The sequence below is a fragment of the Ranitomeya variabilis genome, chromosome 1 (assembly GCF_051348905.1).
Source record: "Ranitomeya variabilis isolate aRanVar5 chromosome 1, aRanVar5.hap1, whole genome shotgun sequence".
Classification (NCBI taxonomy): Eukaryota; Metazoa; Chordata; class Amphibia; order Anura; family Dendrobatidae; genus Ranitomeya; species Ranitomeya variabilis.
Genome location: NC_135232.1, coordinates 299,955,887 through 299,982,765, shown reverse-complemented (window position 1 = coordinate 299,982,765; position 26,879 = coordinate 299,955,887). Strand labels below are relative to the sequence as shown.

The following is a 26,879-nucleotide window of genomic DNA, read 5'->3' as shown; positions in this document are numbered from 1 at the left end:
TCGGAGATTCTATAGGGTGTTTACCGTAGTGGGGCATGATTCCCGGTGTCCACCTCGTGGACTGCTAACTCAGTCCTTCCAGGTCGGTTGGAAAACACGACCCAGAAGGGTTCCAGTGTGGTTTGCAACTGCAACCGCTGTGGTTCAGTTAGCGAGGCGCTTACCTCCACGTCCTCAATGGACCCACCGGCCTTGGCTTGGGCCAGCATGTCCAGGAGGGTGTCTTCCTCCCTGTCTTTGGGTAAGCTGCAGACCGGTAGGGCGAAAGGTTCACGTTTGTGATGAGCCTTCATCATATTGACGTGAAAGGCCTTTCATCTACCCCGAGCGTGGTCAAGCGTGACCACGTAGGTGACCGGGTTGAGCTGTTGGTGGATGACGTACGGGCCCTCCCAGGCTGCTTGAAGCTTATCCGTTGGGACGGGGACCAGCACCCACACCTTTTGACCCACGTGGTAGGTCCGCTCCCGGGCGTTCTGTTCGTACCAGTGCTTCTGGTCAGCCTGAGCCTGCGTCATGTTGGCATGCACCAACTGCATCAAGGTCTGCATCTTGTCACGGAAGCGCATGACATACTCCACTATGGACACTTCAGAAGAGTTCGGCTCCTCTTCCCAGGATTCTCTTACCAACCCAAGGGGTCCCCGGACTCGCCTGCCGTACAGGAGCTCGAAGGGGGAGAACCCCGTCGAGGCCTGCGGAACCTCTCGGTAAGCGAATAGCAGGTGTGGGAGGTATCGCTCCCAGTCGCGCCCTTGTGTCTCAACCAGCATGCGTAGCATCTGTTTGAGGGTACCATTGAAGCGTTCACACAAGCCATTGGTCTGTGAGTGATACGCACTCGATACCAGGTGCTTCACCTGCATTCTCTTACAGAGAGCCTCCATTAGGCGAGACATGAATTGGGTCCCTTGATCGGTAAGCATCTCCCTGGGAAATCCTACACGTGAAGATAGCCAACAGGGCATCCGCCACCTTATCTGCCCTAGTTCACGACAGAGCTACTGCCTCTGGGTACCGGGTAGCGTAGTCTACCACAGTAAGGATGTATCGCTTTCCAGAGCTGCTGGGGACGGCCAGCGGGCCCACAATGTCCACCATGATCCTCTGGAAAGGCTCCTCTATCACTGGCAAAGGGATCAGGGGAGCCTTAAGAGCAGGCCCCGCCTTCCCCACTCTTTGACAGGTGACACAGGAACGGCAGTAGTTTCAGACATCTGTCCCCATCTTAGGCCAATAGAAGTGTTGAGACAGCCGGGCCTTTGTTTTGCTGATCCCCAAGTGTCCAGCTAGCAGGATCTCATGGGCAATCCGTAACAACTTACCCCGAAATTGCTGCGGGACGACCAGCTGTCTTTCCCTCAACCACTCCTTTTGCGATTTTCCGGGTACTGTCTCCCGGTACAACCTTCCTCGTTCCCAGAACACCCTCATCTTATCAGTCACGGAGGTGGGCGTCTCGGCGAGTTGTCTCAAACTCTCTAGGTTCGCATCTGTGTGCAGAGCGGGCCTGAAACTCCTGGCTAGGGGAAGCCAGACGCGACGTCAGGGTCCCTTCCCCACGAGAACCCTTTTGGACCTGCTCTGGGTCCACCTCTAGTTCAGTCACACTGATGACTGAGGAGGGTCCGGAAGGCAGACAGTTATCTGCGTTTTGGGGCAGTCTGACTGCGCGTGACAGCAGCTACGTAGGCTGTCTCCCCGGGGATTTCTACAGACCCATCAGCCGGCGCTGCTATGGGCTCTACCTCCCCATCCACCCCCATTACCTCAGGAGCATTGCTACTTATGGGCCAGTTACCTTCCTTGGTGGCACTGGTCAATTGCCTGGCATCACCTTCCTCACAGTTCCCATGTATCTGCCCATTTCCTGTAGCACCGACACTTGCCCCTGCTAGGGGTTCCTCAGCCATCTCGCTCCGCAGAGCGATGTGGCTGAGCACTCCTGTACCTATGGACACATCAACTTGCGCAGAAAAATCATTATCAGGTTCAGCTGGCACAGGTACAACATTTTCACCATCAATCCTAGGGAAACACCGGATTACGTACCGGTAATGCTCTTTTATAGAGCCACGACAGCACCCACTTGAGAGAGGGGATCCGCCCCTAGGAACAGGAAACCCTATGGAGAGATAAAAGGGGCTGTCCCCCTCGCTCCCACAGTTGGGTTACAGAGATTGCGAGGAACCGCCCACCAGATTTAGTATGCAATTTGATTTCATCGTTTATCATTAGTTAACTTAGTATGGCTAACTACAAGAACCAAAAAACACCCTTAATCGTGCTTTTATAAAAATAACTTAATAGGGTGGGAAGTAAAGGGGTGCTGTCGTGGCTCTATAAAAGAGCATTACCGGTATGTAATCCGGTGTTTTCTCTTCGCCACGACAGCACCCACTTGAGAGACTTTCAGAGATAGTCATTTGGGAGGGATCACAGTGTTAAGGACTGATCTACCAAAGGACAGGTCAGATGAAGAAGACAAATCCAATCTATAGTGATTATAGAATGTAGTAGGAGAAGCCCAGGTTGCGGCCTTACATATCAGTTCTATTGGAACTTCCGCTCGCTCGGCCCAGGATGATGCTATCACCCGAGTGGAATGTGCTTTTACAGTCTCAGGCGGGTTCTCCCCTTTGGATGAATAGGCCAGACATATTGCATCCCGAATCCACCGAGATAAAGTACCCTTCGTGATTCCATCTCCTTTCTTATGGCCCTGGAAGGAAATAAAGAGAGCCCTGCTCTTCCTCCAGGTGCTAGTTCTGTCTAAATAGGCTAATATGGCTCTCCTCACATCTAATGTGTGGTATTTTTGTTCTTCCTGATTCGTAGGGTTATCATAGAAGGAGGGAAGAAAAATTTCTTGTGACCTATGGAATTTAGTACATACTTTGGGCAAGTAGGAAGGGTCTGTTTTTAGGACAATTCTATCTGGAAATATAGACATAAACGGTGGATCTATCAATAATGCCTGTATGTCACTTACTCTTCTAGCTGATACCAAAGCAACAAGAAGAGCTGTCTTGATGGAGACATGTTTTATGTGAGCTGAATGTAGTGGCTCAAAGGGGTGGTCTGTTAGAGCTTCGAGGACCAAATTAACATCCCAAGGTGGTACATGGGGAATTTGGACTGTCTCTGACCTTTGGCAAGCTGCGATAAACCTACCTACCCACCTGTCACCTGCAATATCGTGACCATATAAAGCACCAAGCGCAGAAATGTGTACTTTTAAGGTACTGACTGCCAGACCTAAATCGCGCCCTTTTTGAAGAAATTCTAGGACCATAGGGATATGAATTTTGTTTGATAGTGCTGTTGGGTAGAGGTTTAAAAAATTTTTCCACACTTTCACATAAATGGATGTGGTGGATTTCTTCCTACTTAGTAGCAGAGTCTCAATTACTTTGTTAGAAAACCCTCTCATTTTTAGCAGCTGCCTCTCAAATGCCAGGCTGTCAACCGCAGTCCCTTCACCTGAGGGTGAAGGGGCCTTGATAGAGAAGATCCTGATCCTCCGGAAGGATCCACGGGTCTGAGATTGACATGGCTCTCAGCCAGGAAAACCATGGCCTCTTGGGCCAAAATGGAGCTATTAAGATCACATGAGCTCTGTCTTCCCTTATCTTCCTGATGACTGTTGGAAGAAGTATTAGTGGGGGAAAGGCATATGTTTTCTGGAATGTCCATGGGACTTGCAGAGCATCGAAGATATCTGGATTGTCGGATCGGAACAATGAAGCGAACCTTTTGACTTGTCTGTTTCGTCTCGTCGCAAAGAGGTCTATCTCGGGAGTGCCCCATTTTTTGACTATCATTAAAAAGATACGTCGGCTGAGAACCCACTCTCCTTGGTGGAGAATGTGGCGGCTGAGGAAATCCGCTTTTGGATTGTCGACTCCTCTCACGTGTAGTGCAGACAAGGATAGGAGGTGCTCCTCTGCTATGGATAGAATGTCGGCGGCTATAGACATGAGAGCTTTTGATCTTGTTCCCCCTTGGTGATTTAAGTATGCCACCGCGGTCATGTTGTCTGAAAGGATTCTTGTATGCTTTCCGTGTAGCTGTGGAAGAAATTTACATATGGCATGATAGATAGCCTTCAGTTCTTTTTTATTAGAAGAATCGTTCGATTCTTCAAGAGACCACAGACCTTGAACTATTTGGTCTCCTAAGTGTGCTCCCCAACCACTAGGACTGGCATCGGTAAAGATTGTTCTTGAAGGTTTAACCACCCAGGGAACCCCACTGGTAAAATGACTCTGATCTAACCACCAGGTAAGAGAATTTAACACGTCTGTTGGTAAAGATAACCGACTATCTAATTGGCCCTGTAACCTCTCTTCTTCTTGTAGAATTTTATACTGTAATTTTCTACTATGGTATTGAGCCCAGGGGACAGCCGGGATACACGATGTAAAAGAACCAAGAAGAGACATCCCTTCTCTTAGGGAGATTAGGGGGTTATTAATCACCGAATGTACTTTGTTTATAATTGTTATTTGTTTAGAGTCGGGAAGAAAGCACCTCTGACTTGTAGAATCTAGAATAAGCCCCAGGAATGTTTGACGAGTTGTGGGGGATAATCTGGATTTTTCCCAGTTTACTAACCACCCCAATTCCTGCAGGGACGAAATTGTATGAAGTACTCGCTGATGGCATTGGGAAAAGGAGTTACCCACTATCAAAAGGTCATATAAATATGGTATTACAAGTGTGTCTTTTAATCTCAAATATGACATTACTTCCGACATTAATTTTGTGAAGACTCTCGGGGCTATCGACAGTCCAAAGGGCATTGCTGTATACTGATAATGCCTTACTTGACCTCCCATCATAACTGCCACCCGAAGATATTGCTGATGTTCGATGAAGATTGGTAGATGACAATACGCATCTTTAAGGTCAAGCACTGCCATAAAGCAATGGGGAAAAAGAAGCTTAATGGTTGATCGTATAGATTCCATTTTAAAGGTTTGGTTTTCTAAGAAGACGTTTAGTCTCTTCAGGTTAATTATTGTTCTAAACGATCCGTCTGGTTTCGGAATCAAAAATAAAGGGGAATAAAAACCCCTTCCTTTTTGATGAAAAGGTACTTCCACTAGTACCCCTTTGGACAGGAGATTTGTTATTTCTTGTTCCAAGGCCTCTTGTTGTGATTGAGACCTTAAGGAAGTCAATAAGAATGAGTCCGGAGGGACTCGGGCAAACTTTAATTTTAGACCCATAGATATAAGGCTAGTTGCCCACGGATTGGAAGTTATTGTCAGCCATTGTGATGAGAAGAAAGACAACCTACCACCAACGGGTAGATCTGTCCTAACGGGGTTTATCCTCAGGTTTGAATGGACGTTTCCCAAAAAACGCTCCTTTTTGTTTAAAATCTTTATTAGTCCAGCGGTCTGGGTTTTTATAGTCCTTTCTCCTATTAAAGATGGGCTTTCGGAACGCTCTCCCTGGCATGGAAGACCACATAATTTAGATTTTGTTTGGGGATCTCCTTTCCACCCCTTTAGCCATAAGGCTCGACGAGCCGCGTTAGTCAGACCTGCCGATTTGGCCGCTAGTCGTATGGAATCAGCTGAGGAATCCGCTAAAAAGGCTGTAGCTCCCCAAATTAACGGCATGGAAGAGATTAATCTATCTCGGGAAAGGCCGCTTTTTAATCCTTCTTCTAAATCGTTCAACCAGACCAACATGGACCTGGCAGTGCATGTGGCTGATATAGCCGGCCTGCAAGCTCCCGTACAGGATTCCCACGCTCTTTTTAGGAGGGTATCCGCCTTCCGGTCCAGCGGGTCTTGCAAGGAGCCGGAATCTTCCACGGGTAGCAAAGATTTCCTAGAAGTGGAGGCCACTGCTGCATCCACCTTCGGGGCTTTTAACCATATGGAGAAATCTTCATCATTAAAGGGATAGCGTCTTTTTGACGAAGACGGTAATCCTCTTTGTCCCTGGCTTTCCCACTCCTTTTTTACTACATTTTTTATTGCTGGAATTACAGGAAAGGAAGGTTTTTTCTTCTCTGACAGGCCTGCAAACATCACGTCCTGTGGGGTTTTCGTGTCCTCAATACCCATGGTGTTACAAACTGATCTTACTAAATTATCGATACTGTCTGTGGGAAAGCATGTATCTCGCTCATCCTCTGAGGAAATGATCTTTTGGGAACCATCCGAATCTTTATCCTCAATATCAGAGGACTGCTCAGACCTGGGGGACTTATTTTTTCCTACTCTCGGGAATTTTTTCTGAGCTTCGGAAGGCCCGCAATTCTTCTCTAATCATACTCCTTATATCTTCCGACCTTACTGAAGATTCCTCACGTAAGGTGGATTCGATGCAAGACTGGCACAGCTTCTTTAAATAATTATCGGGGAGCGGCTGAGAGCATAAAGCACATTGAATGTGTTTGGTTTTCCCCGTTCTTTTTGCCTAAGGTATATAGACAAAGAGGGGGAGTATAATCAGCCTAAAAAGGGTACAGACACACACTCACCCAGTGAGGTTGTTGTTACAATACCGGCTGACGAGGAGGAGACGGAGGCACAGATGGAACCGACCGGCCTGACTTTTTGTCTCTGGCGTTCTTAGAAGATCTGTGGCTGCTGCTTGTGCGGCTACCAGGCGTAATAGCGGTGACTTCGGATGAAGCCATCGCTGGGTCCTGCGGAGATGCCATGATGGACGCCGGAGGATCAGTGCCGGCGTCCTTTTCTAATGGGGACCGCCATCTTGCTTCCTGCCGCACCCGGAAGTGACCGCTACATCCGGGTCGCGGCTCTGCTGTATGCGCCTGCGCCTCCACCAGCTTCAGCGCAGGCGCCGTCCCTCCTGAATCACCCCGGAAGTTCGCAATACTGCTTCCGGGGGACAATACACCGGACCCACGCTGCCTGCGCACCATGCGAGATGGCGCCGCAGGATCACCTTACCCCAGCGAGTCGGTCCCTGCAGGTCCGCTGGGTGGATCTTCGTGAGCCAGGCGACTCCCCGGACCCGGCCTCACGGTACCTGCCAGCAGAGGGGGGAAGCTGCCACAGGACCCCCGACGCTGCTTCCAGCTTCTGGAGCCCTTGCCGTCCCATAAAGGTAAACTGCGCAAGTGGCATCCAGGCTGGGTATCCTCTTCTCTCCCAGGGTCTCCCGTAGGAACAGGAAACCAACTGTGGGAGCGAGGGGGACCGCCCCTTTTATCTCTCCATAGGGTTTCCTGTTCCTAGGGGCGGATCCCCTCTCTCAAGTGGGTGCTGTCGTGGCGAAGAGAAAAAAATGGTTATCAGATGCATCGTTACAAGATAAAGCATGGTCAGGTAACACATGCGACTCATCATCATCCAACATCCACGTTAACCTTATTAGCAGATTGGAGAGGGGTGTCAGGGACGTAGTATGCAACCAACCTCCCCAAATCAGTCCCCAACAAAACATCAGTGGGCAAATTATCAGACAGCCCCACTTCCTTCACTCCGCTCCCGGGACCCCAATCAATATAAATCTGGGCCATTGGCAAGGGACAGCTGATGCCCCCAATTCCAGTGACAGTTAGGGTTTTCCCCGGAATGATTTCTTCAGGGGCCGCCAGTTCGGGTCGGATGAGGGTTCGTTCAGCCCCGGTGTCCTTGAGGCCTGTAGCAACATGGCCTCCCACGGTGACATGCTGTACGTTGTCACACACCCTCCCAGCCACACCACCCACCAAAAGAACTGCTGCATTAGGCCCGGGGGCCTTGGATGGGGGTTTCTTCGGCTTGTCTGGGCAGTAGGGACTGATATGACCAGTCTGGTTGCAGACGTAACACTGGCGAGGTTCGGTGGTAGGTCTGATGCTGTTGGCTACGGGGACAGGACTTCTGGGGTGTTGGCTGACAGGGGTACTGGCGTTGGTTGCAGGCATACCCCCTCTCCAGCTGGTGGTGACTGGCTTCTGCACTTCCGATCTACGGTTGGCCTCAAAGGCATCAGCAATCTGCGCTGCTTTCGTCACGTCTTTGGGTTCTCTGTCCATCACGAACTGTCGCACTTCAGCTGAGCAAAGATGTAAGAACTGGTCTTTGATCATCAGGTCTCGCAGCTGTGCAAAGGTGGTCACTGACAGTCCCTGGGTCCACTGGTCAAAGTGGGTCCCCAGTCCATGCGCCACATCGCTGTAGCTGTCATGTGGGCCACAGTGGAGGTTCCGGAACTTTCTACGGTACATCTCGGGTGTAAGCTGGTACTTGGCTATCAGAGCCTGCTTGATGGCCTCATAGTCACCATCTTGTTCTTGAGGGAGGGCAGCAAACGCCTCCAGAGCTTTGCCTCTCAGCCCTGGTGTCAGGTATCGTGCCCATTCTTGTATAGGCAGCTGGTACTGTCTGCAGGCTTTCTCAAAGGCCCGCAGAAAAGTGTCCAAGTCCCCATCCTTTTCCATAACAGGGAAGTGATCGGGCCGGGGCTTCGGTATCTGAGCGCTGCTGGGCTCACGGCTGGACTGGGACGACCCCTGCATTTGCAGTCGGGCTAACTGCAGCTGGTACTCCCGCTCCGCTTGGGCCTCTCGCTGGGCCTGGGCCTCTCGCTCGGCTTGCTCCTGGTATTGCTGGATTAGCTGCAGACGTCTCTCTAGGTCATCTGCGGAGCATTGTTGCAGAGCCAGCAGCAGGCGGAGGTCTGGGCCCCCCCTGGTTGCCAGTAGGGCCCGTATTCAGTGGTTGGACCTCTGCTGCAGCACCATGTTCGCTTGTGCTGGCTTCTGCGGCCTCCGGGCTCTGTGGCCTAGCTTGGTCTGCTTCAAATTGCACCAGTTCAGCGACCATTTGAGCCTTGGTCTTGCCCTGGGAGTTCAGGCCATGGTACGTGCATATCCCAACAATAGCGTACTTCTTCTGCTGGGCGTACCAGGCTTCTCCTTTCGCAGCCATGGTTGCCAAATAAAAGATAGGACAGAAAAACAAAGAGAAAGGGAAGGGATAACTACCAGTACACACAATTGTCTCAGGACTAATAAACACTGAGTTCGTTCTCCAAACTTATTTGCGCAGAGTTCTCGCAAGAACTTTGCAAGTTTTTAGTGAGAGGGATGATCACTCAAACCAAATCACTAATGCTCTAAGATCCCACCGCCTTGCCACCAATTTGTCACAAATCCACACCGCTGCCACCAGTTTGTCACGATTCACACCGTGACCGTCACCCCTATGTTACGGGTCGGGGTGACTTTAGGCCAACAGACGGCTATCACATGTGCAGGGGGGCTTATCTTAGTTATCCCTCCACTGCTACAGTGTGATGGAAAAAACACACACAAGGCTATTGACCTCTTGGTCTACAGCAGGGGCTTCTTTTAGGTATCCCACTACTCTTCAATATACCACGAACTGCAGGGATTTATGTATATCCCGCTTACAGTTCCACTTGAAACCTGCAGCTCTCTGGCGCCCCCTTACCCTCAGGTCAGATTAGGTACTGCACCTAGGATAATTAGTCGCCAGAAAGGCTGCCTGCTATGTACTGGCTATTGGGCACGCTGCAGCGAGGCGATATAAATACTCCCACTCAGGCAGGAACAATAATTATCAATGCCGCAGTCGCTACGACACCCAAAGGCCCGCACACGGGATGCTGCCACCAGCTTAGATTAAACGGGTCCGAAGCTAACCCATAACAGTAGCGTAATTCCCTTCAGAAGGCTTAAGGTACGTTTTAGAGCATGAAGAACGAATCTAGTATTAAATATTATACCCCATTAAAGTTTAGGCAGTGTTTATAGAAAAATATTACAAGGTTGTTACAAAAAGAGACAATTGCAAATATATACAGAGGTAATTATAAAAATAACAGGGGTTAAATGAGAAATAACACTTACATGTGTTCAGATCATTTGAGGCAACCAGGCTAGTGGAGTTCCCATATGTCCCAATGCATCAGGACCTGGTTAGGAACAGCTCTTCAAGTCAGACTCACATAGGCTCCAGCAGACAGACAGCAGGCTGGGGTGCCTGGCAGACTTATAGCTCAGCGTGATGACATCACAAAAAGGGTTGGTTTTCCCAGACCCTCCTATCTCTTCAGTTTAACTAAATTCAACCTAAGTTTGTCTAATGCCTATAACTCCGCTACAGTATATGTCATAGTCATAACAAACCCAGCATTCTTCTCGTATTAATGTTGGCATTCTAATGAGATCAAATATGTCCTATTTGTGATGCATAATTACAGAGAAATCCCTACTTTTTACCTGATGGAGTTAAAAGCACATGTTTAGAGTGGCAGACAGAACCGTCGATGGAGATTCACAAACTGGACCCATCATTTTCCTAGACAAAACCGTTGGCCCAATATCTTATTATATTAGAACAAAAGACCCTCATGGATTCTGGAGACTTCTAATCCAGTTCTAGCTGGAGAAAAGTTTGAGCCTACCCAAGCGATCGTAAAAATTCTTTTGGGAGGGGCATGAAGGGTGAGTTGCTCAAAAGTCAGGAATGTACAGCCAGAGCAATAAAAGCTCTTCCACCCCCAATGAAAAGAAAAGCTTCACACACATTCCAGCAAGCAAAACAGAGAGTAGAGGGTTTTTTTTTTTAGCCCACCGCATGGCACTAACAGGCAAGAGAACCTAACTTATATTATATTTTCATACAATATCGTGACACCATATAAATGGCCCACCCTGTATAATGCACCCCCTATTGGCAAACTCTACATAGTATAATGCACCCCCATAGGCAGACACTACATAGTATAATGCACTCCCGATAGGCAGACTCTACATAGTATAATGCACCCCCCATAGGCAGACATTACAGTATAATGCAGTCCCCATAGGCAGACTCCATAGTATAATATATCCACATCGGCAGACTATAGTATAATGCACTCCCCATAGGCAGACTCTATAGTATAATGCACCCCATATGCAGACTCTATAGTATAATGCACCCCCATAGGCAGACTATAGTAAATTGCACCCCCCCATAGGCAGACTCTATATAGTATAATGCACTTCCCCCCATAGGCAGACTCTATAGTATAATGCAGCCCCCATAGGCAGACTCTATAGTATAATGCACCTCCATAGGTAGACTCTATAGTATAATGCACCTCCATAGGCGGACTCTAGATAGTATAATGCACCTCCATAGGCAGACTCTATATTATAATGCACCACCCCCATAGGCAGACTCTACAGTATAATGCCCTCACAATAGGCAGACTCAACAGTATAATGCCCTCCCCATAGAGACTCTACAGAATAATGCCCTCCCCATAGACAGACTCTTTACAGTATAATGCACCCCCATACGCAGACTCTATAGTATAATGCAGCCCCATAGGCATACTATACAGTATAATGCACCCCCATAGGCAGACTCTAGTATAACGCACCCTCCATAGGCAGACTCTATATAGTATAATGCACTCTCCCCAAAGGCAGACTCTATAGTGTATAATGTATGCCCCGTAGGCAGACTCTACAGTACAGTACTCTAATGCACCCCACAAATTTTATATTGTGTAACACACCTCCCCATAAGCAGACATTTCAGTAGGCCAACATTTCGGATTTTAAAATCATTTTTCAAGCTGGCGTCTTTGGTACCTGAAGCAGTAAAAAAGCGCTGAAAAGACTGACCCGACAGTATGCACAGCACGCTATTTGTACATATCAGTGCGAAAGTTCTTTTGAGCGCTTTCTGGATACTTTCTCAAGCAAGTTTTATGATTTGATTACTTGTCCCTAGAACAAGACTATGCTATAACACCTCAAGCTGGAAACCCTATTCCAGAGCTTGTCTACGGATTGCGGGCACAGAAAACACGCCCACATACACTGCTGCCTCACAGGGCAAGCCAGGCCACAGACTACATGACCGCATACACTGCTGCATCACGGGACTATGGACAAGATGGGCACAGACTACACACCCGCTTACACACAGGACTACGGACCGTGGGCACAGACTACACACCGCATACACTGCTGCCTCACAGGATTACGGACCGCGAAGACTACAGGCCGCATACACTGCTGCCTCACAGGACTACGGGCCGCGTGCACAGAAAACACGCCGCATACACTGCTGTCTCACAGGAATACGGACAGCGGGCACAGACTACACGACACATACACTGCTGCCTCTCAGGATTACGAACCGCTGGCACAGACTGCATGCCGCATACGCTGCTGCCTCACAGGATTACGGACTAGCCGGGCACAGACTACACTCTGCATACACTGCTGCCTCACAGGATTACGGACCGCGGGCACAGACTACACCCCGCATACACTGCTGCCTCACAGGATTATGGACCACGGGCACAGACTACACGCCGCATACACTGCTGCTTCTCAGGACTATGGACGGCGGGCACAGACTACACTCCACATACACTTTAATCCAATAAATTAGGAGAATATCATTACCCTAAATAAATATAAATATATTTGAAGTAGGTACAATATAAATGATTATGTATGTATGGATATTATAAGTATATAATAATTTTATACAAACCTTTCTCTCATTTTTTTCCCTTCGTTCAAATGGGAGGACTGTGGTTCTGTGCATATTGGGTTCAGCACTTATATTTATTCACACCTTTTCTCCTTTTTTTTTCTATCTAGGATCGCATCTAACAAGGGATATGGATACATATGTCTGTGGAAAGGATCCAGATTAAAATTCAATTGAAGACTTTATTGCACTTTATTCAAACACTTCATGTATAATATATTTTTTTATATGTATTTATATTTGTATTTTATGTAGGTATTTAGTAATCATGTTCATGCAAATTTATGCAGTTTTGTACACTGTATATTTTTGTATCTTTACACTTTTAATAATGGATATATAATATTATGCCACCTATTTATATGTTGTTTATTACTGTCTGGAATGGATTTATTCCAATTCAGATGCTCACTTAATTATGCGATTTTTAATTCATTTTATGATTGTAATAATCACTGCATTAAAATTTTTCTTCTTTAAGTGCTGAAACAGTTACAACTTGCCCACATACTTATTAGAATGTCGCATGGCTGCAGCAGTGTTGTGCGCGTCTCCTGCTTCCGTGGTGTGGGCGTCTCTGGTTGCACGCCCCCTTTGTGATGTTGCGGAGGGTGCAGGCGCGCCCTTCTGTGACGTGGCAGGGAGGTGTGGCGAGAGCGCCGTCACCGCGGCAACACGCGACGCGCCCACATAACACATACTCCTAGATCCAGTTTAGTTCCAGCGATGTGGTGCGCATCTCCTGCTCCCACTGCCTGGGCGTTCCTAGCCGCGGCCTCATTTGCTGCGTCGCGGTCGGCACGAAGGCGCCTTACTGTGACGCTGCTGTGGGGTGTGCGGTGGGTGTGCCGTTGCAGCGGCAACATGCGATGCGCCGCCAATCACACATCTCACTCTGGATTGGTCTAAGTTTTAGCACAGACTGGATATAAACGCTGTGGTTCCTCCCATTAGCTCACTCCCTGACGAAGCTACGAGTGAAACGTACGTTGGAGTGTGAGGTGGCAGGATCAGTATACCGAACATGAGCACTGGTTAGTATATATTGTTTTTTTTTTTTGTTTTTTTTAAACAAGGGTGGAGGAGGCTTTCTGAAGAATTGTGCCACTTATTTGCAATTATTGTCAACAAAGTATTATGTGGTCTTTGGAAATAGAACTGTGAAGTAGTCTTTTAAAGACACGTTATTTATGTAAGTCAATAGATTAAAGGGCCATATGTTTATCCTGTCCCCTTTTCAGTTATTGATGGAAATTTTCCAAGTAACCAGTGCTGTGGATTTATAAAATGTTGAGACTTGTTGTACTAAAAAATCTTATACTGACCTGCCCCTCTTGTTTTTATATATTTTTTTTCTTTTTTGTGTACTGTTCTTGTTGGTGTTTAAATAAAAGATTTAATGGATTTTAATATATTGTTGGAGTGAGAATTTCTTCAAGTAGTTTCTTTTTTTTTTTTTTTTCTTTTGGACATTTACACTCCACATACACTGCTGCCTCTCAGGATTACGGACCGCAGGCACAGACTACACGTCGCATACACTGCTTCCTCACAGGACTACGGACCGCAGGCAGAGACTACACGCCGCATACTCAGCTGCCTCACAGGACTACAGACCACACGCCGCATACACTGCTGCCTCACAGGACTACGGACCACAGGCACAGACTACACGCCGCATACACTGCTGCCCCACAAGACTACGGACCACACGCCGCATATACTGCTGCCTCACAGGACTTCGGACCGCAGGCACAGACTGCACGCCGCATTAGTGATGGGTAGCTCCTGAATGAGCCGGCTCAAAGAGCCGGCTCTTTATAGTGAACCATATGAGTCGGCTCCTGGCAAGGAGCCATATAAATTTTAAACGGCTCCTTGCCAGTTCCACAGACAGTCACTGATCCTATTTAGCCACAACCCCAAAGCGGAGACTGACAATGCATCCTCCTGCCCGTTGCGGCCACCTGCTGCATGCATGCAGTACTCACAGCCTAGCCTCCCCCATTGCCCTCAAGCCTGCCTGCCCATTCACATTAAAGTTCACAAAAACAAACTGTACTCTATGTGACAGACTGTTGGAATTAGTGTATGTGTCAATTCTTAAAGTTGCTATCACATCTTGAGACCATCAATTCCGCCCAGTGTGAACATGGCCTAAAATGTGTCACTGTAAGGCTACGTGCAAAGTCGTATTCTGTTGCTGATTTGCAGGTTGATTTTGTGTTTGTTACTTTTTACAGCAAATAATATAAAATCTGGTTATTCTGGAAATTATACTCTTTTATGTCATAAATGGCCATGTGTGAAGATTTTTGCTAAAATGATGGATTAAAACATTCCAGAATTTGGCTGTAAATTAAAATGCAAAGGTAAAAAATGAAGAGCCATTTTGGGAGCCAAAAGAACCGGTTCTTTTTGGTGAGCCGATCCAAAAGAGTCGGCTCACCCAAAAATCGCATTTTACCCATCACTACGCCGCATACACTGCTGCCTCTCAGGATTACGGACTAGCCGGGCACAGACTACATGCCACATACACTGCTGCCTTTCGGGATTACGGACTAGGCGGACACAGACTACACACCGCATACACTGCTGCCTCACAGGACTACGGACCGCAGGCACAGACATCACTCCGCATATACTGCTGCCTCACAGGATTATGGACTGCGGGCACAGACTACACGCCGCATACACTGCTGCCTCACAGGATTACGGACAGCGGGGAGGGACTACATGCCGCATACTCTGCTGCCTCACAGGATTACTGACTAGCCGGGCACAGACTACACTCCGCATACACTGCTGCCTCACAGGATTACAGACCGTGGGCACAGACTACAATCCGCATACAATGCGGACTCACAGGATTACGGACCGCGGGCACAGACTACACACCGCATACACTTAACCAATTTTCCAGAAACATCATTGTGACCCCCATATGTCACAAAAAACCATAAACATCCTCCTTATAGATCATAGTTAATAGAAGAGAACAAAGGAAGCTTTCTCAAATATATAAAAGCGATAAATTTATTAGTTACAAAAAACACTCATACAAAAAAGACCAATAAAATAGACATGATACAAAAATAGTGTGACTATTCCCCTTGATAAAGCAAGTACTTACAGGTAGCGAAACGTGCGTCGGGGTGCGTGCTGGAGCGTCCGCATACCAGGTGAGACCAGCCTCCCATGTGTTCAATATGATAACCGTTTTTTCAGGACCACTAGCGTTTCCAGGGTCCACAAGGTTTTTGTGTCTAGGACCTTAGGGTGCACATAACGCATGGTCTATAGCTCTTTCACCACTCGTGTCCATATGGCATAGGACACACAGAGGGTGATAGACATAGTATTTTATTCATAGTTACACATGGAGATTTTGGCTTGGTAGCACCTTAGTTATGGTCCACATTAAGAACATGTACAGCTAATGGTTTATGTGGTACGCTCCTCTATTAATCCTGGTGTCTTTCTTTACACTCTTGTGTTCTGTACACGGGTATTTACAGATAACGTGTTCATGTGTTTTTGTATCATGTCTATTTTATTGGTCTTTTTTGTATGAGTGTTTTTTGTAACTAATAAATTTATCGCTTTTATATATTTGAGAAAGCTTCCTTTGTTCTCTTCTATTAACACCGCATACACTGCTGCCTCACAGCATTACGGACCGCGGGCACAGACTACACCCCGCATACACTGCTGCCTCACAGGACTACGGACCGTGGACACAGACTACACGCCGCATACACTGCTGCCTCACAGGATTACGGAACGCGGGCACAGACTACACCCCGCATACACTGCTGCCTCTCAGGATTACGGACTAGCCAAGCACAGAATACACTCCTCATTCACTGCTGCCCCACAGGATTACGGACAGCGGGCACAGACTATACTCCGCATACACTGCTGCCTCACAGGATTATAGACCGCGGGCACAGACTACACCCCGCATGCACTGCTGCCTCACAGGATTATGGACCGCGGGCACAGACTACACGCCGCATACACTGCTGCCTCACAGGACTACGGATGGCGGGCACAGACTACACGCTGCATACACTGCTGCCTCACAGGACTACGGACCGCAGGCACAGACTACACCCCGCATACACTGCTGCCTCACAGGATTACGGACTGCGGGCACAGACTACACTCCGCATACACTGCTGCCTTCCAGGATTACGGACCGCGGGCAAAGACTACACGCCGCATACACTGCTGTCTCACAGGACTACGGACAGCGGGCATAGACTACACGCCGCATACACTGCTGCCTCACAGCACTACGGACCGCAGGCACAGACTACATGCCGCATACACTGCTGCCTCTCATGATTACGGACCGCAGGCACAGACTACACGCCGCATACTCTGCTGCCTCACAGGACTACGGACCGCGGGCACAGACTACACTCCTGCCTCACAGGATTACGGACCGTGGACACAGACTACACTCCGCATACACTGCTGCCTCACAGGACTATGGACCGCAGGCAGACACTACACGCCGCATACACTGCTGCCTCACAGGATTGCGGACCGCGGGCACAGACTACACTCTGGATACTCTGCTGCCTCTCAGGATTACGGACTGCAGGCACAGACTACACGCCGCATACACTGCTTCACAGGACTACGGAAAGCAAGCAGAGACTACACGCCGTATACACTGCTGCCTCACAGGATTACAGACCGCAGGCACAGACTACACCCCGCATACCCTGCTGCCTCACAGGACTAGGGACCGCAGGCACAGACTACACGCCGCATACACAGCTGCCTCACAAGACTACGGACCACACGCCGCATATACTGCTGCCTCACAGGACTACGGACCGCAGGCACAGACTACACGCCGCATACACTGCTGCCTCTCAGGATTACGGACTAGCCGGGCACAGACTACACGCCACATACACTGCTGCCTCACAGGGTTACGGACCGTGGGCACAGACTATGCCCCGCATACACTGCTGCCTCACAGGACTATAGACCGCGGGCACAGACTGCACGCCGCATACGCTGCTGCCTCACAGGACTACGGACCGCGGGCACAGACTACACGCCGCATACACTGCTGCCGCATAGGACTACGGACCGCGGGCACAGACTACACGCCGCATACACTGCTGCCGCATAGGACTACGGACCGCGGGCACAGACTACACTCCGCATACACTGCTGCCGCATAGGACTACGGACCGCGGGCACAGACTACACGCTGCGTACACTGCTGCCTCACAGGACTACGGACCGCGGGCACAGACTACACGCCGCATACACTGCTGCCTCACAGGATTGCGGACCGCGGGAACAGACTACACTCTGCATACTCTGCTGCCTCTCAGGATTACGGACTGCAGGCACAGACTACACGCCGCATACACTGCTGCCTCACAGGACTACGGACAGCGGGCACAGACTACACGCCGCATAGGACTACGGACCGCGGGCACAGACTACACGCTGCGTACACTGCTGCCTCACAGGACTACGGACCGCGGGCACAGACTACACGCCGCATACACTGCTGCCGCATAGGACTACGGACCGCGGGCACAGACTACACGCTGCGTACACTGCTGCCTCACAGGACTACGGACCGCGGGCACAGACTACACGCCGCATACACTGCTGCCTCACAGGACTATGGACCGCGGGCACAGACTACACCCCGCATACACTGCTGCCTCACAGGACTACGGACCGCGGGCACAGACTACACGCCGCATACACTGCTGCCTCACAGGACTATGGACCGCAGGCACAGACTACACGCCGCATACACTGCTGCCTCACAGGACTACGGACCGCAGGCACAGACTACACGCCGCATACACTGCTGCCGCATAGGACTACGGACTGCGGGCACAGACTACACGCCGCATACACTGCTGCCTCACAGGACTACGGACCGCGGGCACAGACTACACCCCGCATACACTGCTGCCTCACAGGACTACGGACCGCAGGCACAGACTACACGCCGCATACACTGCTGCCGCATAGGACTACGGACTGCGGGCACAGACTACACGCCGCATACACTGCTGCCTCACAGGACTACGGACCGCGGGCACAGACTACACCCCGCATACACTGCTGCCTCACAGGACTACGGACCGCGGGCACAGACTACACGCCGCATACACTGCTGCCGCATAGGACTGCGGACCGTGGGCACAGACTACACGCTGCGTACACTGCTGCCTCACAGGACTACGGACCGCGGGCACAGACTACACGCCGCATACACTGCTGCCTCACAGGACTACGGACTGCGGGCACAGACTACACCCCGCATACACTGCTGCCTCACAGGACTACGGACCGCAGGCACAGACTACACGCCGCATACACTGCTGCCGCATAGGACTACGGACACAGACTACACGCCGCATACACTGCTGCCTCACAGGACTACGGACACAGACTACACGCCGCATACACTGCTGCCTCACAGGACTACGGACCGCGGGCACAGACTACACACCGCATACACTGCTGCCTCACAGGACTACGGACCGCAGGCACAGACTACACGCCGCATACACTGCTGCCGCATAGGACTACGGACCGCGGGCACAGACTACACGCCGCATACACTGCTGCCTCACAGCACTACGGACCGCGGGCACAGACTACACCCCGCATACACTGCTGCCTCACAGGACTACGGACCGCAGGCACAGACTACACGCCGCATACACTGCTGCCGCATAGGACTACGGACCGCGGGCACAGACTACACGCCGCATACACTGCTGCCTCATAGGACTACGGACCGCGGGCACAGACTACACGCCACATACACTGCTGCCTCACAGGACTACGGACTGCAGGCACAGACTACACGCCGCATACACTGCTGCCGCATAGGACTACGGACCGCAGGCACAGACTACACCCCGCATACACTGCTGCCTCACAGGACTACGGACCGCGGGCACAGACTACACGCCGCATACACTGCTGCCTCACAGGACTACGGACCGCAGGCACAGACTACACGCCGCATACACTGCTGCCGCATAGGACTACGGACCGCAGGCACAGACTACACCCCGCATACACTGATGCCTCACAGGACTACGGACCGCGGGCACAGACTACACGCCGCATACACTGCTGCCTCACAGGACTACGGACTGCAGGCACAGACTACACGCCGCATACACTGCTGCCGCATAGGACTACGGACCGCAGGCACAGACTACACCCCGCATACACTGATGCCTCACAGGACTACGGACCGCGGGCACAGACTACACGCCGCATACACTGCTGCCTCACAGGACTACGGACTGCAGGCACAGACTACACGCCGCATACACTGCTGCCTCACAGGACTACGGACTGCAGGCACAGACTACACGCCGCATACACTGCTGCCTCACAGGACTACGGACCGCGGGCACAGACTACACGCCGCATACACTGCTGCCTCACAGGACTACGGACCGGACCGCGGGCACAGACTACACGCCGCATACACTGCTGCCTCACAGGACTACGGACCGCGGGCACAGACTACACGCCGCATACACTTCCTCCCCTCAGGACTACGGACCGCGGGCACAGACTACACGCCGCATACACTGCTGCCTCTCAGGACTACGGACCGCGGGCACAGACTACACGCCGCATACACTTCCTCCCCTCAGGATTACGGACCGCGGGCACAGACTACACCCCGCATACACTGCTGCCTCACAGGACTACGGACCGCGGGCACAGACTACACGCCGCATACACTGCTGCCGCCTAGGACTAGCTGGGCGTGGGCAGCAAAAGCCGCGGAGGGAAACTCCACTTCCAGCCTTTATGACGTCTACACTCTGGCCGCAATGGAGCGGGGCGGGCCTCTCTCAGCCATCACGTGAATCGACCTTGTATGACAACACTGTGGGCGTGACTACCCATGACTATTTATAACGCCTGCCACTTCCGGTTGCCCCTCAGATCTTCTCGCAGAGGCGCTGTGGCAGAGGTAGAGAAGCGGCCGCTGGCAGGATGGTGACGCAGGAACCGCCCAGGTGTTGCGGCTATTTTAACATTCGCTCCGTGGTGCTGGGAGTCGCCGTGTACTACGTGTTCGTCAGCCTGCAGTCTCTGGTATGGCAGACGGTGGCGGTGATTAAATGCGGGGGAGAGTGTTCCGGGCCGTGGAGCTCGGCCGGGCCTGTGGCTGTCATGTATTCCCTGGCCTTCGTCCTGCTCCTGCTTAGCCTGTGCCTGCTGTTCGGGGTCCTCCGCAGGCGCCCGGGACTCCTGCTGCCCTTCCTGGCCTTCCAGATCATCGACTTCTTGGGCTCCCTGCTGCTCTTCTGCGGCTTCTTTGTGCGCTTCCCGTCGGAGCTCCGCATGATCAGCACCAGGCCCTACCTCCCCGGGCAGGACGACTCGGACAAGGCGGCGGTGGCCGGAGGCTCCTTCCTGTTCATCGCCCTGTACCTGCTGCTCCTGCTGCTGAAGATCTACCTGATCCGCTGTGTGCTGACATACTACCGCTTCCTGCTCACCAGGGCCAGCCCTCCGGGCGACGCTGGCGGCCTGGCCGTGATCGTGGTGCCCGGGCCGGAGAAGAACCCTCTGCTCCTTCCTTCCTATGAAGAAGCCATCAATATGCCCGTGAAGGACAGCCCTCCTCCTCCGTACAGCCAGGCCGTGCAGCCGGAGAAGGAGGCCGCGTAGAGGCAGGCAGCGGCCGCCAGCTGTTCCTAGGGCACCGCCGACCCGACTACAATGGCATCCCTCCTCCTCTTCCCCATTTTATTCCGAACCAGCAGCCTAGCCGCCAGGGAATGCCCAGCATGGCAGACTACAGTCCACCAGCAGCTGCCAGATCATCGTCACCCGGATCTGCCTACTCCTCTATTGGTTTTACCACTGTCATTGGGTGTTTGTGTCATTACAGCTGCACTATGACGTCATGAAGTCACCGTGTGTCATTTCATTTAAAGGGATGGAGACTGCTGCAATTTACTGTGGGAAAGTTTTACTTAAGTGCCATCCTAGGTTGAGATCATGTAGTGGAAGAATGATGTGATCAGTAATTGTTTCGTCTTTATAGGGGTCTATACCTGTATTAACCCTTGATGAGATGGGGAAATACATGTAGTGCATACTGAGATAGGGATCTGTATGGCGATCCCCTGTGCATTACTTGTGATGCTATATGTGCCCCTCCTGAGGGTTCCCAGAGGTATACCACCCCTATAATGTGTAGTGACATTGTACTTACTGTCATTACTTCACAAGTAACATTTTTAAGAATAACTTCATTTTTATATTTCCTCAAATGGTTTTATTCCAGAGTGAGAGTTCTCAACCTTTTCGCTGTTCTGCCCAGTACAAATGGGACCAGTTGGGAGTATGATGCTGCATGGCGCTATGTTACCGTTCCATGATCTCTATCCTTGTTCTATGTTTTCTATGTTATGTCATTGGGGCACTTCAATTTTTTTGTTTTTTTTTCATCTTTGAAGAGGAGCTTTTAGATTGCTGTACTTGTCTAAGTACATACCTGAGATCCTCTTAAAATAATAATAATTCTGGAGCATCTTAAAACTCTGCCTTGAGCTTTTCCTGTTATTCCTCCTGACTAGGAATATGCTGACTTAGATGTATAGAGATCACTTCCAGCACTGTTTAGGAGGCAAGAGGGGATCAAAACTGTCTCCCGTGTAAAGGCGAAAGGTGCAAAATTCCAAGGAAGCCACTTGGATACAGCATGCATAGAAATGTAGTGGGCAGCATCCATGCTTGAGAAAGCCCTGTGATGGGCTGAGACGTTGCATCCTGTAGATGGCAGAATACAGATGTCTTGAGCTTCACCTGCTGGATGCTGTCTAATACATTTCTAGGAATATACGAACAACTTCCCATCGTAAAACAGATGTCTCTAGAGTCTGATAGAGATGAGCGAACTCGAACTGTGAAGCTCAGGGTTTGTACCTGACACCTAGAGTCCGGTGCTGAACTCCGAACACAGACTTCCCCCTCTAAGTCCGTTTTACAGTCTGGGAGAGGAGTGATTTTCCAGCTCCAAAGTAGCTCAAGTTTGGGTACAGCTCTGGTACCCGAACCGAACTTTGGACTAATGTTCTGTCGGGTACCACAACCTGAAGTTCCATGGGTCGGCTCATCCCTAGTCGGGAGTGTTTGGACAGTGTCAGAGGGTGGGGGGGCACCTCTTTTGTCAATTTATTCATTGATTTCTAGGAGGTGTAAAAGAGGAACAGCACAATGCACAGTTCTAAGACAAAATGCTACAGATATGTAGACAAGTTCTAAAAGATCCTCTTTATTGACCAGCAATGCATCTTGACGTTTGAGATCCCTGTTGTGGTTTAGCAGTAGACTATGCAATTCTATCTAAATGGACCTGTGGAGTGCAATGAACAGAAAAGTAGACTGCCACACAGATCACTGGGTCAGAGGCAGTGTGATTTACCTCTGTCCATTTGATGCTGGCGGGTTGACTTGCTGAGCCGCAGATTTGTGGTCTGTTTCGCAATCATGGTATCTCCAGCCTTTTGGTAACCACCAATACTTTCCCATGTGAACCTGTAAACTGTGCCTTTACAAAGACCTTACTGTCAGGTGCCCAGCCTCAGCCTATTGCGTCTGGCCCACAAGTTACTACGTGGCAGTGGCTGAAGGACTTGGACTGGAGGTTACCTGCATCTTCTTTTCCAGCAGTAGTAGATTTCTGATTTTCTGGCATAAATCATGTGTTGGCTATAGTGTAACTTTTAGTGTTTTCTGAAAAATGCATTTGAATGGAAGAATTAAATCAGTATTAATTTGTTGTAACATGACTTTTTCCTATTTGTACCAGGCTGAAATCTTGTTTCTGATGAAAGCACGTTTTTCCTGCGTAGTACATTACCCTGGCTGCTCCGTGGCCGTATGCAGTACCCGGAGCACGCCTCATTACATTTATACCGGCTTCACACCAAAGATTGTGTTTCCTATACAATGTTAGCAGTATGTTCAGCTTCCGAATTAAAAAATATTTTTCATTTGTCTTTGTATTAGATTTCATGTGTCGGCACCCACTCGTTTCAGTCCTTTGTTCTGTTAGAATTCCTGTTGCTCACATATGCCGCAGCCATCACAGAAGTGGATCAACTGTCCAATTTCCCTACATTTTTTTTTTTTTGTTCCCAGAAATGCAGACCCCGTTTCATGTGATGCCACTTGACCTACAAACTCCCTGCAGATGTCTTTGGTCTTCTTTAACCTCTGCACCACAATTGTGGCATGTAACAATGCTAACCAGTGTCACCATGCTACCACCAAGGACCGATCAGAGTCATTGTGAAAGGATAATTCGGTTAAAGGGAACCTGTCACCCCCAAAATGGAAGTTGAGCTAAGCCCACCGGCATCAGGGGCTTATCTACAGCATTCTGTAATGCTGTAGATAAGCCCCCGATGTATCCTGAAAGATGAGAAAAAGAGGTTAGATTATACTCACCCAGGGGCATTCCCGATGTGGTCTGGTCCGATGGGTGTCGCGGTCCGGGGCCTCCTATCTTCATAGGATGACGTCCTCTTCTTGTCTTCACGCTCCGGCGCTGGCGTAGTTTGTCTGCCCTGTTGAGGGCAGAGCAAAATACTGCAGTGCGCAGGCATCGGGAAAGGTCAAAGAGGCCCTGCAGTACTTTGCTCTCAACAGGGCAGACAAACTACGCCTGCGCCGGAGCGTGAAGACAAGAAGAGGACGTCATCCTATGAAGATAGGAGGCCCCGGACCGCGACACCCATCGGACCAGACCGCATCGGGAACGCCCCTGGGTGAGTATAATCTAACCTTTTTCTCATCTTTCAGGATACATCGGGGGCTTATCTACAGCATTACAGAATGCTGTAGATAAGCCCCTGATGCCGGTGGGCTTAGCTCAACTTCCATTTTGGGGGTGACAGGTTCCCTTTAATGAGGATTATTGCCATATTATCAGGATGGATTATGTCTTTGTTAACTTAAGGCAGTCTAATGGCACAAATGAATGCCATAATAATAATTTTTATTTTTATATAGTGCTAGCATATTCTGCAGCGCTTTACAGTTTGCACACATTATCATTGCTGTCCCCGTTGGGGCTCACAATCTAAATTCCCTATCAGTATGTCTTTGGAATGTGGGAGGAAACTGGAGTACCCGGAGGAAACCCACGCAAACAAGGAGAGAACATACAAACTCTTTGCAGATGTTGTCCTTAGTGGGGTGCCATGCCATGTAGTTCAGTGCTACTTCCGACCTTATTTTCCATCTATCTACCCCCTCTTTTTTGACAGCTGTGGCTTTACAGGAGTCAGATATACAAGCTCTGTATAATCGTTAATTTTGTCTAGTCAGACTGACTTTTAAAGACTATAGGTTGTAATTGGTGTTGATCGAGCATTTCGGATGCTCAGACGTGCTCGACTCGAGTAGCGAGCATAATGAAAGTCAATAGTTAGCACAAATGTTTTTCCGGAGGATCGCGGTCTCTGTGAGGTGCCTATCTCAGATCATTGAAATGAGCGCCTTATGGGAACTCGAGCACCACGCTACTGGGCACGCTCGCCCATCACTAGTGATAACGCTATTATATGCATTGTGACATGCTGGCAATCACCTGACTAATGAGGATAACACTGAAGAACATTAAATAGGTTGTACAGTACTTTTATATTGATGGTCTATACTTGGGAAGAGTGATCAATATTTGATCTGTGGGGTGCGGCACCCAGCACTTTTACCGAACAGTTGTTAGTGGTGCCACCACTGGCTTGGATGTACGGAGTTGTGCAGCTGCATTGCTCTGTCAACTGTATAGTGGATTCTGCTGTCTACTGCAGAACTGCCACCTATTGATTCAAATAGGGAATGGGTCAACAGTACCTGACCGCGGCCACTATTCAATTGGCGGAGCTGTGCTGTGCAGCTTAACAACATGGCACATCTGTGAACAGCTGATCGATGTGGATGTTGCAGGATAGGCCATCAATGAAAAAGTCCTGGACAACCCCTTTAATATCCGCTCCGTTGTCCAGTGTAAACAATTTGTGTTGCTAATACGATTGCTATGTACCCATAAAATATCATTAACAAGTATTCTGTACCCATTCATTTTGGGCGACCTGTCTATACAAGCCAATAAATGGCAAGTGACTTGTATATCTGGGGTTGATGGTAGCCTGAGTTAGCGGTGTACACAGTATATCTGGCAGGATCGGCCTGTGGGGTTGCATAACTGGATATGATGGTACAGTAAAATTTCCAGTGCCATCTGTTCTATTATCTCACTGTCCTTTAGTATACTTCCTGTAGCTGACTTAACCCTTTCCTGCTGTATCTTTTCATTTCTGCTTTTTCACTTTCTTCCTTTTTCAAATAACCACAACTTTTTGTTTTTCCACTGACCTTGTCATTAATTTTATCATATACAGCAAAAAAAATTCTAAGTGTGGCGAAATGTGGAAGGGGGGAGACTAAATTCCTTCATTTTTATTTTTATAGCATTACTTGTGTACAGGGTGGGCCTTTTATATGGATACACCTAAATAAAATGGGAATGGTTGGTGATTTCAACCTCCTGTTTGTGGCACATTAGTATTCGGGAGGGGGAAAACTTTTCAAGATGGGTGGTGACCATGGCGGCCATTGTGAAGTCAGCCATTTTGGATCCAACTTTATTTTTCCAATGGAAAGAGGGTAATGTGACACATCAAACTTATTGGGAATTTCACAAGAAAAACAATGATGTGCTTGGTTTTAACATAGCTTTATTCTTTCATGAGTTGTTTATGACCACTTATAAAATGTGTTCAAAGTGCTGCCCATTGTGTTGGATTGTCAATGCAACCCTCTTCTCGCACTCTTGACACACAGATAGCAACACCAAAAAGAAATGCTAGCACAGGCTTTCAGTATCCAGTGTTTCAGATGCTGGGGTCATGTGAAGGCAATTGTCTATGCTGTGAAGATACAAGATGTGCAGCATCTGAAACAACTGATAAATCATGAAAAATCAAAACCTATCATGTACACAAATTACATAAATTCAGCTCACCACGGAAAACACAAGCCCCTATACAGCTCCATTGATGGTATTATAAAGAAAGGTTTTGGAAAATGGTGGCTTTTTTTCTGTTGACAAAGTTTGTCACCATTATAAAGACTACTTTAAAAAATAAGTAAAAAATCTACCATCAGTGGAGCTGTTTGGCTTGTTTTCCGTTGCGAGCTGACATATTTATTTAGTTTATATTATTTTGGTATACTAAAAAAAATATATATTTTTTCCTTTTTACAGCTCTTACTGGTTGGCTTCATTTTATATTTTGCAAACCTGAAAGAAAC

General features: G+C 49.2%; 1 protein-coding gene across 1 annotated transcript; it reads left to right on the top strand.

Annotated features, from left to right (window-relative positions):
- Positions 1-20,477: 20,477 nt before the first annotated feature.
- On the top strand, positions 20,478-23,557 carry LOC143815921 (lysosomal-associated transmembrane protein 5-like). The gene has a single exon (XM_077295709.1). It carries the CDS (start codon positions 20,538-20,540, stop codon positions 21,216-21,218), a length of 681 nt encoding a protein of 226 aa, XP_077151824.1. The 5' UTR covers positions 20,478-20,537; the 3' UTR covers positions 21,219-23,557.
- Positions 23,558-26,879: the final 3,322 nt, after the last annotated feature.